The sequence below is a fragment of the Pseudopodoces humilis genome, chromosome 18 (assembly GCF_049639895.1).
Source record: "Pseudopodoces humilis isolate 2021_Gansu_Grassland_sample_001 chromosome 18, ASM4963989v1, whole genome shotgun sequence".
Lineage (NCBI taxonomy): Eukaryota > Metazoa > Chordata > Aves > Passeriformes > Paridae > Pseudopodoces > Pseudopodoces humilis.
The window spans coordinates 15,855,004-15,868,099 of NC_142217.1; the positions used below are offsets into that span (position 1 = coordinate 15,855,004).

Consider the following 13,096-nt stretch of genomic DNA (forward strand, 5'->3'; position numbering starts at 1 on the left):
GGACAGGGATCTCTGCCTTCCTCCTCCTCTTCTTCTTCCTGCCTGCACCCTGTGCTTCGACTTCGTGCTGAGCACCTCATCCTCCTTGTGCCTCACTCCTGCAAGAGGGAGACGGTAGGATGGGTGTGAGGTTGCTGGTCTTGTGTGTGGCCTCGCTTCTTCCTCCTCTCTTCTTTCCTGTTCTTCTCCCTTCTCTCTCCTATCCTCACCCTCCTCTCCATCTCTACTCCCTCCTCTTCCTCTCTTCCTCACACCTTTATCTCTTATTCCCTTGCTCTGCCTCTCCTCCCCTTTTCACTACCCCTTCTTTCTCCCCTCTGTTCTCCTTCTTCCTCTGAGTTCTTCCTCCTTTTCTCCCTCTCAGAGCAGACCCACATGTGCCGCCAGCCTCCCCACCCTCAGTGTGCGGGGCTGTGCCTGCCCTTCAGCCCCCTCCATCCATGAACGCACAGCCCACCACCGCAGCATCGTTCCCCGCTCACCTCCGGGCTGTTTTCCACCCCAAAACCCCGCGTCACCCCAGAGCCGCATCTCCCCAGGGCCGGGGTTAGTCAGCAGGGAGGGGAAGCCATGCCCTGCCCGGGCTGACTCACCCCAAAACTGGGTGCCGGGCAGGTTGCTCCCCGTCCCACCTTGGGATGATGCCGTGGGGGGAGTGGAGAACAACATTCCCGGAGCCCTGGCGGGAATAATGAGTCGCCAGCCGGGAATGAGGCTCGAATGCTAATTCTGAGAGCCGGCAGGATGCTCCAGGCCTAGTAGCCGGGGCGCCGCCATGTTGATGCACCCCATGGCTGTGGGGCACATGATGAGACCGTAAATCCACGACACCCCACGCTTTTGGGGGCTTTATGACCACGATGAACAGGCTTGGGGTGTCCTCACTGTCCCTCACCATGCCCAGGGGGAGGAAAAACACCGAAATAAGAGGATTTAAAAATTAATATAAATAAATCCAGCGTAGAGGGCGTTGAGTTGGAAGACTACACATCCCATCGGCAACCGCGGCGGCGCAGGCGCAGCTCGGGGGGCGGGGTCGCGGCGCGCGGCGCGCGTTGCAGGGCGGTGATTGGCGGGCGGAGCTGTCCGTCAGCGTTCCGCCCCGCCCCCGCCGCGGCGGTGCCTGCCCGGGCTCGGCGGGCGCGCGCACCGGGACCCCGCACCGGCACCGGGGACCCCGCACCGGCACCGCGCCCCCTGCCGGCCCCGCCCCGCGCCGCGCCCCGGCCCCGCCGCCGCCACCGCCGCCCCGGGACCGGCCCCGGGACCGCCGGCCGCGCCCGCCCCCCCCGCTACCGCGCCGCCGCCACCGCCGCCGGGCCAACCATGATGAAGTTTCGGTTCCGGCGGCAGGGTGCCGACCCGCACCGCGACCGCCTCCGCCACGACCTCTTCGCCTTCAGCAAGGTGCGCCTGGGGCGAGCGGGGGGCGCGGCGGTGGATCCCGGGGGGCGGCGACCACCGGGAGGCACCGGGGGTGCCGGGCAGGGTGCAGCGTGCGGGCAGCCCCCCCGGTGGCGCGGGGCTCTGGTGCCCCGGCGGGATGCTGCCCGCGGGGAGGCGAGCGGCGTGCGGGGCACCGCCCCCCGGGACCGGCGGAACCCCCGGGGGAGCCGCGCACCGGGACCTCCCCGTTCCCGGGGAAGGGGCACGCAGAAAGGGCAGGGCTGCCTGGCCGGGGGACCCCGGGACAGTCTGCTGGGCCGCCCCGGGAGGATAGACCCCCGGGAGTGGGTATCGGGAGTCACGGGCGCGGGATGCGCCCCGGGGGTTGCGCTCCTCCCCGTGCGGTGAAGGGCGCACTCCGGGACAGGATGAGACCCCCTCACCAGCGCGACATCCCTGTCCCCAGCCCCTCTTGGGAGGGGTTCCCTGGAACGCCCCGGTTCCCGCACTCCCCCTGTCCCGTGGATTCCCCAAGGCCTCGCTGTCGGGCGTTTTGGGGTGACCCGTGGTCCCACACCCTGTCTGGCCTTGGAGCATCCCTGGCTGCATCCCCCGTGTGGGGCTCAGCCTCTCACCCCAGTCTCCCCAGGGGTGGAATACTGGGGCGCTGGACCTCCTGTGTCAGCAGGAAGGGCTGTGGTGATGACCCCGTGGCCTTGGGGTTCCCTGTCACCCCAAAGATGTGTCTCTGGGGGGCCTGGGGGAATATCAGAGGTCAGCGCTTATCCCCCTCCTCCCTCCGAATTTCCCCACTTGCCCCCCTCGTTTGGGATGGGAGAGACCCCCAAGTTCATCAAGCTCACAAGCCCTGGGGTGCCAGACCCTTCTCTCGGGACATCGGGCTGTGCCAGCGGGTGCCCACCTGGAACTTGGTGCCCCTTGTCCCGGCAGCGCCGCGCCATTGGGACCAACCTCCCGCCCTGGCTGTGGTGCCGGAGACCACCGGCAGTGGCCCCTGGAGGAGCCCAAACCGTGTCCGTCATCATTGGGCAGCATCCTGGCACCACTGTGGGGTACTTACCCAACTCATGGTGGGGACGATGGCCAGATGGCCATGGCACGGCAGGGACCCCCGTGCTGTGCCGCAGCGGGACCGGGCTGTGCGGTGTCTGCTGAGGGGTCAGAGCCACCTCCCAGTGCCCAGCTCAGCCTTGGCCCCACAAGTCTGCCGCGGATGAGGGTCCGGCTGTGGTGCAAGGCTCAGCCCAGCCAGAGCCCCTCTGGTTTTGGGTGGTTGTGTGGGTGTGTGCCAGTGGGATGTGCAGGGGGGAGACTGAGGAGAGCCCCTCTCCGTCCGTCCCGCCTCTGGGGCTGCCGGCTGCCCACCTGCCTCCCATTAATGGTTGTTTTTCCTCCCGAGCTCCAGATCTGCCTGGGATTTGCTGTAATTTGGCCGGGAGCGCGCCTTGGCCGGCCGGCACAGCCTGCCGGATGCGGCCCCGCTGCGGGGGCTGCGGGTGGGGGGCTGAGCCGGGTCCCCCTTTGGGACTGGGAGTGCTGGGGAACTGGGACAGCGCTTTTTGGGGAATCTTTGCCGGTGTCATCGTGTTAGTTTCTGGCCTAAAGCATCACCCTGGTGTCCCTGTGCTGTTGCTGTCCCAGCTCCTTCCTCCAGCGCAGCGTGCATCCCGGGGGGATTCAGCATGACCCACGAGCATCCACTTCCTCGCCCCTTGGACGTGTTGGGACCCGCTTGGATGGGCCGGGATGCTTTGGATGGGCTGGGGACGTTTTCATGCTACTGAAGTTGTCCCTTGGGAGGGGAGCAGGAGCTGGGGTGACAGCGGCGGGTGCGGAAAGCCGCCCCGCTGCGCCTCTCGGATGCCCCAGACAAAGGGAGCAGGTCAGGATCCGGCCAGTCTGGCTCCGGCGGCCTCCGTATCTTCTGATCGCGCCGTCGCTGCTCAGCCGAGCTGCCCTCGGGAACCCTGCGGTCCCCTCACCGCGGGCCGGGGCGGTGGGTGCCCCCCGCGTCCCCCCGCTGCCAGGGCAGCCCCTCCCCAGCCGGCGGGCCCGGGCACGCCGGACGGCCGGGACTTCCTTGGGAAGGTGCCCGCGGGCGACACGCGGCTCCGGCGGGGACGTCCCTGGCGCTGGCGGGTCCCGCTCGCCTGGTTCTGCCGCCCGGCATCGGGGACGGCCGGTGATGTGGCAGTGGGGGTCCCGCTCACCTCTCCTGGGGTGTCCTCACCCCGGGGGTTTAGGGCAGGGGAGTCCCATCCCCAAAGTGCTGGCGGGCGGTGGGACAGCTCGTTCAAGGTCAGACCTACCCCGGTCCGTGGTGTGGCTGTTGGGCTGGGTTTTGGGGTGCTGGGTGGCATTTGGATGAGGAGCGATGTCCTCCTTGCCCAAGGCTCTCCTTGGTGGCACTGGGGGACAGAGCAGCATCTTTGTGGTCCCCCCTCGCAGGGGTGATGCTCAGAGTGGTGCAGGGCTGGAGCTGTGGGGCTGCGGGGGGCTGTGGAAGGTTTGGGGGTGTCAGAGGTGAGGGGTGCCGCTCTGACCTGCCTGTCCCCATGGCAGACGGTGGAGCATGGCTTCCCCAGCCAGCCCAGCGCCCTGGCCTACGACCCCGTCCTGCGTGTGATGGCCATCGGCACCAAGGCGGGAGCCGTCAAGCTGTATCCTTTTCCTCCCACATGAGCAGGAGGTAAGGAGCTCCCGGACCCTCCTGCACTCACTCTTCTGGCTGTCCCCATCCCGGAGAATGCTTGGAGACGTGGCCGTGCTGCTTCTGGCCCATCCCGCAGCCCCCACTCGGCTGACGTCCATCCCTCGGTCCAGCTGTGCTGCAGCTGGGCCGGGCGGCGAGGGGGCGGCTGGAGGAAACCCCCACCTCGCCCAAAACGCCGGGGGTGGAAAAAGGGCTCGGCGGTCCCGGGGGGTCATCCCGGGTGGGGGTCCTTCCTGCTGTTACCCCACTTATCCCTGGGGGGCTCCTGCCCATCCTGGCCTCATCCGCGCAGCCCTCGGGGGCGCAGCGGGGGCTCCGGCCGGCCCAGCGCCGGGGAGAGGGGCTGCGGTGGGCGTGCAGCCCGCTCCCGGCTGGGGGGGCCGAAGCGGGGGACGCCGAGCGGGGCCGGCCGGGCTTTGTTGCCGGCAGCGTGCAGGGAGACTTCAGAGGGCTGCTGGCGAGCGGCCAGGGCTGGATGCGGCCCATGCTCGGGGGGCCCCGCGCCGCAGGAATGCGGGGTGGGGGCGCGGGGGCGGCTGCGCCCGCAGCGGGGTCGGGGTGTGGGGGGCGGCCGCTCTCCCCCTCCCCCAGGCCGGCGGCTCGCTGCCTCCCGAGCACAAAGATGGCGTGTTTTGTTCTGCCGGGACCGCCCGGGTGCCAGCCCGGCCGCGACGTCGCCGCCCGCCCCGCTCGCCCGCCCGGCCCGCGGTGCCGGTCCCAGCTGAGCATCCCCCCCGACACCGCGGGGATGAGGTTGCGGGGGGCTGCGGTGCCCTGAGCATCCTCTGCGGGGATGGTTTTGGGGTGGTACCTAGCGTGGTACCCCGTGCCTATACAGCCCCGCTCCTGCTGCCTCCGAAAAGATGCTTCTGCAGGTTGGCGGTGCCGGGGGAGCCGGGGCCGGGCGAGGCAGCAGCCGGAGCTGGCCTGACTGGCGTTACTGGTTAGTGGGGGCACCCCTGGGTGCTCCCCGGCCAGGCTGGGTGGATCAGGTTGCAGACAGCCTGGCATTGAGGGGCAGCCAGCACCTGGGGGGTCTCCTGGGGCAGCTGGGGGTCCCTGGGCTTGGAGCATCATCCCGCATGCTGGTGACACTGCTGTGCCCCAGCCACTTGCCCTGAGGGCTCTCAGCTTGTGGCACTATTTTGGGTGGGGAAAGACCCCAGAATGAGCAAGGATAGGTGGCATTCCCCATCCATGTAGCACCGAGAGCCCTCTGCGTGCTCCCTGCTTCATTCCCATGCCCCGTTGTCTGCTCTCCCCAAAACCCCGTGGCTGTCACCTGGCTCTCCAGCTCAGCAGTGCCCAGCACTGCCAGAGACAGCTCCTGCCCGTCCGGCTGGGCAGAGCCGCCCGCTGGCTCCCCGTGCCCGCAAGGTGGCCAGGGACAAGGACCCCCAGCACATGGCATGCCCAGATGTGGCTGCACAGTGCACTGGGGACACCGTGCTGTGGGGAGCAGCGGGCTGGGTCTGGGGGTGCTGGGGATGCCAGGCCGGGGTGCTCCGTGCGGTGCTGGAGCCGCTGCTCGGGTCCTGCCGCGGTTCCTGGCGAGCGGCGTCGCCGAAGGAGCCGGGACCAGTCGGGTGAGTGAGGCTGTGCCGCCGCATGCCGAACCCCACCCCGCTGCCGGTGCGTGCCGGGGCTCCCGGCGCCTCTCGCACACCCACCCCGGCTGTGTGTGCTGGCCGCAGCCTGACCCGGGACATCCCGGCAGGAGGTGCTTGGTGGATCCCAGGCTGATCCAGTGTCCTGGTTGGAGTTGGAGGTGCTTGGTGGATCCCGGATGGGGGTGGCGGTGCCAAGGCCAGCTATGGCATGGGGTGCAGCCAGGGATGCTCTGCCCTGGCTCTCCTGGGGCAGGGGTCTAACCAGTGTTTGCAGGCAGAACTGAGGGAATTCAGAGGGTCCTGAGGTTTGCAGGGGAAGGGGGAGGTGCTCTACCCTCGTTGTTTCTTTGACGGCTCCCTCAGCTATGGTGCACCGGGTGTGGAGCTGACAGGCCTGCACAAGGAGACGGCCACTGTCACCCAGCTGCACTTCCTTCCCGGCCAGGTACGTGGGGGTCCCGGGGGGAACCTGGCAGGAGCCCCCCAGCCCCTCACACACGCCGCTGTCATCCCCCCCATCCCCAGGGCTGGCTCCTCTCGCTGCTGGACGACAACACGCTGCACCTGTGGGAGGTGTGCCAGAAGGAGGGCTGCTCCCACCTGGAAGAGACCCGCAGCTTTGGCCTCCCGGGACGCCCAGGGTCCGGCAGCGCTAAGTACTTGTCTGGGGGGGTCAGAGCCGCTCCCCCGCGGGGCTGCGGCCGCAGCGGCGCCGCTGCCAGCTGGGAACGGCGCGTGGGAGCAGCTGGCCTCCCCGGGCGGGATGGTGGCCAAGGTCCTCTCCGTGATGGTGTTTTCCCCACTGGGATGTTCCTCTGATCCCAACTGAGATGCTGAGTGCAGGGAACAGCTCTGGACTTTTTATGGCGTTGGCAGGGCCTGGGGATGATTAATGGCTCTAATGGCTGTCGGCACTGAGGCCGTCCCTGTCCTTGTCCTCCTGCACTCACGGAGATGGGAATGTAGGGATGGAGCAGGGGAGGTCTGGGGTCTCTCTGATGTTCCCAACACGGTGCTGAGCCAGCCCCTGTGTCCCCCCCAGCTGCTCCCCTGGCATCACACGGGTGACCGTGGTCCTGCCGATGGCTGCTGGTGCCATGGTCTGCCTGGGCACTGAGGGTGGTGCCGTGTACTTTGTCACCCTGCCCACCCTGATGCTGCTGGAAGACAAAACTCTCATCCCAGATGAGATCCTGCAGAGGTGAGAGCCCTGCAGCCCCCATGCCCTGTCCCCAGCACCCCCAGCCCCCCTCTGACCCCCTGTGCATGTCCCCCTGCAGTGTCCCCGATGACTACCGCTGTGGGAAGGCGCTGGGGCCCGTGGAGTCCATCCAGGAGCACCCACGCATCGGCAGCCGGCTCCTCATCGGCTACAGCCGGGGTCTGGTGGTCCTGTGGGAGCAGAGCACTCGTGTTGTCCAGCATCTCTTCCTGGGGAACCAGGTACCGGGGCTGGCGTGGGTCTGGTGGGGCTGTGGCCCTGTGTGTGTGCCCCCATCCAAGTGCTGAGCCCCCCGTGTGCCCCTGCAGCAGCTGGAGAGCCTGGCCTGGGAGCAGGGCGGGAGCAGCATCGTCAGCTCCCACAGCGATGGCGGGTACATGGTGTGGGCAGTGAGCGGCACCGGCCAGAGGAGCCAGCAGCCCGTCATGTCCACCATCCCCTACGGTACAGGATGGGGGGCTGGGGGGGCTGGGGAGCTGATCCCCTCCCCATCCCAGTGCTACAACCACAGTGTCGGTGTCTTTGTTTCAGGGCCGTTCCCTTGCAAAGCCATCAGCAAAATCCTCTGGCGAACCTGCGAGTCGGGGTAGGTGGGTGGGCTGGACATGGGCAAAGGGAGCACTTGGGGGTCCAGGGTCTGATGGCAGCTGCTTCATCCCACCCAGGAACCCCTTCATCATCTTCAGTGGGGGGATGCCACGGGCCAGCTATGGTGACAGGCACTGTGTCAGCGTGCTGCAGGGCCAGACCCTGGCCACGCTCGACTTCACCTCCCGTGTCATTGACTTCTTCACCGTGCAGAGCGCAGAGGTGCCCGAGGGAGGTACGTCCTGCCAGGGCCACCCCGGGCAGCGGGTGATGGTGTGGGGGTCCCCACGTGCAGCAGCCATCTCACCCCTCCCCAGGCTTTGAGAACCCCCGAGCCCTTGTGGTGCTGGTGGAGGAGGAGCTGGTGGCCATCGACCTGCAGACGCCGGGCTGGCCCACCATCCCTGCCCCGTACCTGGCACCTCTCCACTCCTCTGCCATCACCTGCTCCTGCCACGTCTCCAACGTGCCCCTCAAGCTTTGGGAGAGGATCGTCAGTGTGGGCGAGCAGCAGAGCCCCCGGCAATCCTCTGCGGTCAGTGATGGGAATGGTGGGGAGGGGTCCTGCTGAGCCCCTTCCAGTGGGCTTCAATCCTTCATCCCCTCTCCATCCCTCCTTCCAGGCTTGGCCCATTGATGGGGGAAAGAACCTGGCCCAGGAGCCCACACAGCGGGGGCTTCTCCTCACCGGGTGAGTGTGTTGGCAGCAGGGAGGAAGCCTGAGAAACCCAAAATGCCAGGGGACACCTCTACACCCGTTCCTGCGGTGGGGAATGGGATGGTGTGGTGATGCCCCTCTTTTCGGGCGGGCTGCCCCGTGTTCTGGCTGGGTATGAGCGTGTCACCCTCTGCACTGTCCCCCGTGGTGCTCCCCCTCTGGCACAGTGGCTGCCAGCACACAGGCAGCTCTTGTTAGCCGGGCAGATGTTGGGGCCCCACACTGACAGGACCCCCCCGCCCAGGCACGAGGACGGCACGGTGCGGTTCTGGGACGCCTCGGGGGTCTCCCTGAAGCCCCTCTACAAGCTGGGCACCGCCAACATCTTCCAGACAGACTGTGAGCACAACGACAGCCTCAACCAGGCGGGCGAGGAGGAGTGGCCTCCGTTCCGCAAGGTGAGGTCCCCTGGGCAGGGTGACGCCTCAGCACCCTCCTGGCTCTGCCAGCACTGGAGGGGCCATACCCAGAGCCGGGCACGGGGGATGCACCTGCCGGAGCCATCCCGGCTGCGCCCCGGGAACGTGTCCCCCGGCTCAGGGCACAGCTGCTGTGTGACGCACTGTGGGGACACAAGGGACGCTTGTTCCGTGGGCCCCGTCCCGCGGGTCTGCCCCAGCATGGGGGAAAGAGCCAGGGGCTGTGTGGGGACAGGCTCCTCCTGGGCGTGATGCCCAGAGTGGCCCGTGTGCCACAGCTGGTGGAGGGGTGTGGGGTGCAGGGGGGGCTGCCCCACAGCTGTGTGCGGGGTCCTGGCTGTCCCTTCAGCTGTCCCCTCCCGCAGGTGGGCTGCTTTGATCCCTACAGCGATGACCCGCGCCTGGGCGTGCAGAAGATCGCGCTCTGCAAGTACACGGCCAAGATGGTGGTGGCTGGCACGGCGGGGCAGGTAAGGTGGCACGGACAGAGCAGGGGCTGCCGAGCACCTCTTGGCTCCCCCGTTGGGGACCCACAGCTTGAGGGGGGCTACAAACCCTGCAGACCCCCATAGCTGTCCTTGAAGGGCTCCTACCCTGGGTTTAGCCCCCGGTGTGCGGCTGTGTGTCTGTCTGGGGGGGGATTCAGCGTGCCCCTCTGTCTGTGTTGTCCCTGCAGGTGCTGGTGATGGAGCTGAGCGATGAGAAGTCAGAGCACGCGGTCAGCGTGGCCACCGTGGACCTGCTGCAGGACCGTGAGGGCTTCACCTGGAAAGGCCACGACCGGCTGGCCCCCCGGAACGGGCCCCTCCACTTCCCCCCTGGCTTCCAGCCCAGCGTGCTGGTGCAGTGCGTGCCCCCCGCCGCCGTCACCGCCGTCACCCTCCACTCCGAGTGGAACCTCGTGGCCTTCGGCACCAGCCACGGCTTTGGGCTCTTCGACTACTACCGGCGCAACCCCGTGCTGGCCAGGTATGGGGGGACCTCGCTGCTGGGGGGCCCCTGGCGTGACGTGGTGGGTGCTGAGCAGGGTGGGTGCCCGCAGGTGTACGCTGCACCCCAACGACTCGCTGGCCATGGAGGGGCCCCTGTCCCGCGTGAAGTCCCTCAAGAAGTCCCTGCGCCAGTCCTTCCGCCGCATCCGCAAGAGCCGCGTGTCGGGCAAGAAGAGGCTCAACGCCAGCAGCCCCTCCAGCAAGGTGGGCAGGGAGTGGGGGCCACTGTGGCAGCTTCCCATCCCCAGGAAGCAGGGACTGACCCCGTGTCCCCTCCCCAGGTGCAGGAGGCCAACGCGCAGCTGGCGGAGCAGGCGGGCCCCCCCGAGGTGGAGATGACGCCGGTGCAGCGGCGGATCGAGCCTCGCTCGGCCGATGATTCGCTTTCGGGGGTCGTGCGGTGCCTCTACTTCGCTGACACCTTCCTCCGTGATGGTGAGACCCCCTCCCTCCCCGGGAAAAGCCCCCAAGCTGGGTTTTTGGGGAGGGGGCTCTGACACTGCTCCACCCCCACAGCCGCCCACCACGGCCCCACGATGTGGGCAGGGACCAATTCTGGGTCGGTGTTTGCCTACGCCCTGGAGGTGCCGTCGCAGGAGAAGTTCTCGGAGCGGGCGGTGGAGGCGGTGCTGGGGAAGGAGATCCAGCTGATGCACCGGGCACCGGTGGTGGCCATTGCGGTGCTGGACGGGCGGGGGAACCCCCTGCCCGAGCCCTACGAGGTGTCTCGGGACCTGGCCAAGGCCCCCGACATGCAGGGCAGCCACTCCATGCTCATCTCCTCTGAGGAACAGTTCAAGGTGAGCGCGGGGCTCAGCGTCCCACAAAATGTCCCACGTCCTCTTTGGATGTCCTCATCACGCAGGGACTGGAGGCTCTCCTGTGCCTGTGCTAGGGTGGTGAATCCAAGGGGAAGGTGCTCCCCTAAACCCTGCAGGTTCCTGTCCTCCTGAGCCTGGCTCCTCTTGCCCCTCCAGGTGTTTACGCTGCCCAAAGTGAGTGCCAAGACCAAGTTCAAGCTGACAGCACACGAGGGCTGCCGGGTGCGGAAGGTGGCTCTGGTGAGCCTGGCCAGCGCTGGCTCCGAGGAGCGGCTGGAAAACTGCCTGGCCTGTCTCACCAACCTGGGGGACATCCACATCTTCACCGTGCCCAGCCTGCGGCCCCAGGTCCACTACAGCTGCATCCGTAAGGAGGACATCAGTGGCATTGCCTCCTGTGTCTTCACCAAGCACGGCCAAGGTGAGGACACAGGTGACATCTGTGTTGATGGGATGTTGACCTCACCTGCAGCCCTGTGAGGGATCCCTGAGGCTCCTTGTTGTCCCCCCCTGCAGGTTTCTACCTAATTTCGCCATCGGAGTTCGAGCGCTTCTCGCTGAGCGCCAGGAATGTGACGGAGCCACTGTGCCGGCTGGAGATCGCCCGGCTCCAGGACACCTCCTGCCTCAGGTGGGCTGTCTCGGGGGTGTGGGGGGCTTTGGTGTGGTGGAACCCCTGTACACCCACCCCAGGACACTGATTCTGGCCATAACTTCTCCCTGTTGCCTTCCAGCAACAGCTCGACGGTGACACCGAAGCTGCCACAGGCGAACGGCACCCACGTCCCACGCGGCTCCGAGGGCCAGCCCTCCCCCTCGGACAGCGACCGTGAGTGACCACCCTGTCCCTGCACACACACTGTGTCCCACAGCCCTGCTCCAAGCCTGCCTCTGTGTCCTGGCTGTCCCCAACCCCTCCTGTCCCATGACTCCCCAGGGTCCCCTGAGGAGCACCCGGCCGCCTTCTCGCCCGGCCCCATCGACTCCCCCAACAGCAGCATGGAGAACCCGCTGGACACCACCGGGGACATCACCGTGGAGGAAGTGAAGGATTTCCTGGCGTGAGTGGGGTGGGAACGGGGTAAGAGATGCTGAGGTGCCGTGGCAGTGCCTCTCACCCTGCTCTGCTCCAGGTCCTCGGAGGAAGCGGAGCAGAACCTGAGGAACACCAGCGAGGACGAGGCCCGGCCCACGGGGATCCTCATCAAGTGAGGTCTGTGAGGGGCTGGTGGTCCCTGGGGTGGGAGTGGGGTTTGGAGCTGGTGCCCCAGCGCAGTGCCCTGGCTTCCTGATCCATCCCTGGAGGATGGAGTTGTGATCCTTGGGGCTTCTAGAGGAGGGGGAGCAGGAGCAATGCCTGTCCTGAGCCCCACCAGCTCTCCCTCTGAGGAGCTGCCTCACCCACAGGCATCGCCGGCCTCCCTGACCCATCTCAGTGCTCGGATTCCCGGGATGCGCGACTCGACTGGACCCCCGCGCCCCCTCCCCATGTAACGTAGACTCGTCTCCTCTCTAACATCCGCGCCGGCCGCCGCTGCGCCCCGGCTCCGGCACTCCCCACGCACCTCCCTGCCCGGCCGCCGGCCCCGGAGCCCCCGAGCCGGGGCCGTGGGGCACAAACTCTTCCCGGGGAAGATAGATTCCTTTTTTATACACGGTCGAGTGTCACTGTCCCCTGCTCCAGAGCCCCCTTCCTGGGGGATGCTGCTGCTTCCCCGGCTCCACGGGGAGGGCTGGGGCTTGTGGACCCCCTCTTGTCCCCCGGTTTTGGTCCCTTGGGGCAGTGGGGGGCCAGAAGCCCCTGGGCACGGCCCCCCCGTACCCCGGTCTGTGTTTACATGCCCAGCTCCCTGCAGTTTACAGCCCCGTTCCCTGCCTGCCAGGAGGCTCTGCCTGCCGCACAGGGACTGTCCCCAGGGGAGCCCAGCAGGGATCCCCTGGCTCCCAGGTGGGCAGCAGAGGCCTCGAGCAGCCCGAGGAGGGGCACGGTGGGGGGTCACAGGTGGCCTTTTTCTCTTAGTGGCTTCTCCAAGGGCTATTCTCCAGGTTGGGCTCTGTGCCTGCTGCTCCTTTCCGACACTAATTCCTGCCACGGGGTGGGTTTGGGATGTTTGGCTGTGGAATTACACACCGGCTCCTGCTCCTGGTCCATGTTGGTGCTGGGGGGGGGGGGCAGGTGGGGCTGCCCCCGCCCCCCCCTGCCCCAGGCTGGGCTGCCCCACCCTGGAGGTCTCACTGTGCCAAATCCCCTCTGGGCTCTGAGCCTGGCCTCGTCCCCTGGCCCGTGGTGGCTGTTCCCACGGGGCTCAGCTGGCCCCTGCCCCTCTCCTTTTGGGGACCTGTGGCCCCCCCGGGCTCTCCTGCGGTACGTGTGTGGCTGGGGGGGTTCGGGCTCTGTTGCTGCCGGCCGAGGCCGGGGCTGTAGCGTCCCTGGTAGAACCCCCCGCCTCAACCTCATCTTTTTTTTTTTTTTTTTTTTTTTTGGTAAGATGAATTTAGCATTGTTTAGTTATTAAAAATACTGGTTTTTAATATTGAGAATAAAGCATTTAATATCAACTGTCTGGGCTGCAGGTGTTTGCTGAGCCTTGGAGCCAGGTGAGTGC

The 13,096-nt window shown here is 67.1% G+C and overlaps 1 protein-coding gene across 2 annotated transcripts; it reads left to right on the plus strand.

Moving 5' to 3' along the window:
• The first annotated feature begins 1,275 nt into the window (after window positions 1–1,275).
• On the plus strand, window positions 1,276–12,929 carry LLGL1 (LLGL scribble cell polarity complex component 1). Of its 2 annotated transcripts, none has more exons than XM_014252456.2 (23): window positions 1,276–1,407; window positions 3,970–4,067; window positions 6,094–6,175; window positions 6,256–6,386; window positions 6,773–6,931; window positions 7,011–7,173; window positions 7,261–7,396; window positions 7,484–7,538; window positions 7,618–7,775; window positions 7,858–8,075; window positions 8,164–8,231; window positions 8,503–8,656; window positions 9,043–9,147; window positions 9,354–9,646; window positions 9,720–9,873; window positions 9,951–10,104; window positions 10,186–10,469; window positions 10,647–10,911; window positions 11,007–11,121; window positions 11,225–11,319; window positions 11,428–11,551; window positions 11,624–11,703; window positions 11,898–12,929. In XM_014252456.2, the coding sequence occupies exons 1-22, from the start codon at window positions 1,327–1,329 to the stop codon at window positions 11,700–11,702; spliced, it is 3,171 nt and encodes a 1,056-aa protein (XP_014107931.1). In that variant the 5' UTR covers window positions 1,276–1,326; the 3' UTR covers window position 11,703; window positions 11,898–12,929. The 2 variants fall into 2 exon arrangements, with proteins under 2 accessions (XP_014107931.1, XP_014107933.1); XM_014252458.2 differs by having other exon boundaries at window positions 6,256–6,371.
• The last annotated feature ends 167 nt before the right edge of the window (window positions 12,930–13,096 follow it).

What these genes read in the sequence shown, in the direction of transcription:
- LLGL1 (XM_014252456.2), top strand. Translation starts at nt 1,327, where the DNA reads ATGATGAAGTTTCGGTTCCGGCGGCAGGGTGCCGACCCGCACCGCGAC. An exon ending in TGGCGAACCTGCGAGTCGGG is followed by an intron (nt 7,539 to 7,617) that starts GTAGGTGGGTGG and finishes CATCCCACCCAG; the next exon opens with GAACCCCTTCATCATCTTCA. An exon ending in CAGGACACCTCCTGCCTCAG is followed by an intron (nt 11,122 to 11,224) that starts GTGGGCTGTCTC and finishes GTTGCCTTCCAG; the next exon opens with CAACAGCTCGACGGTGACAC.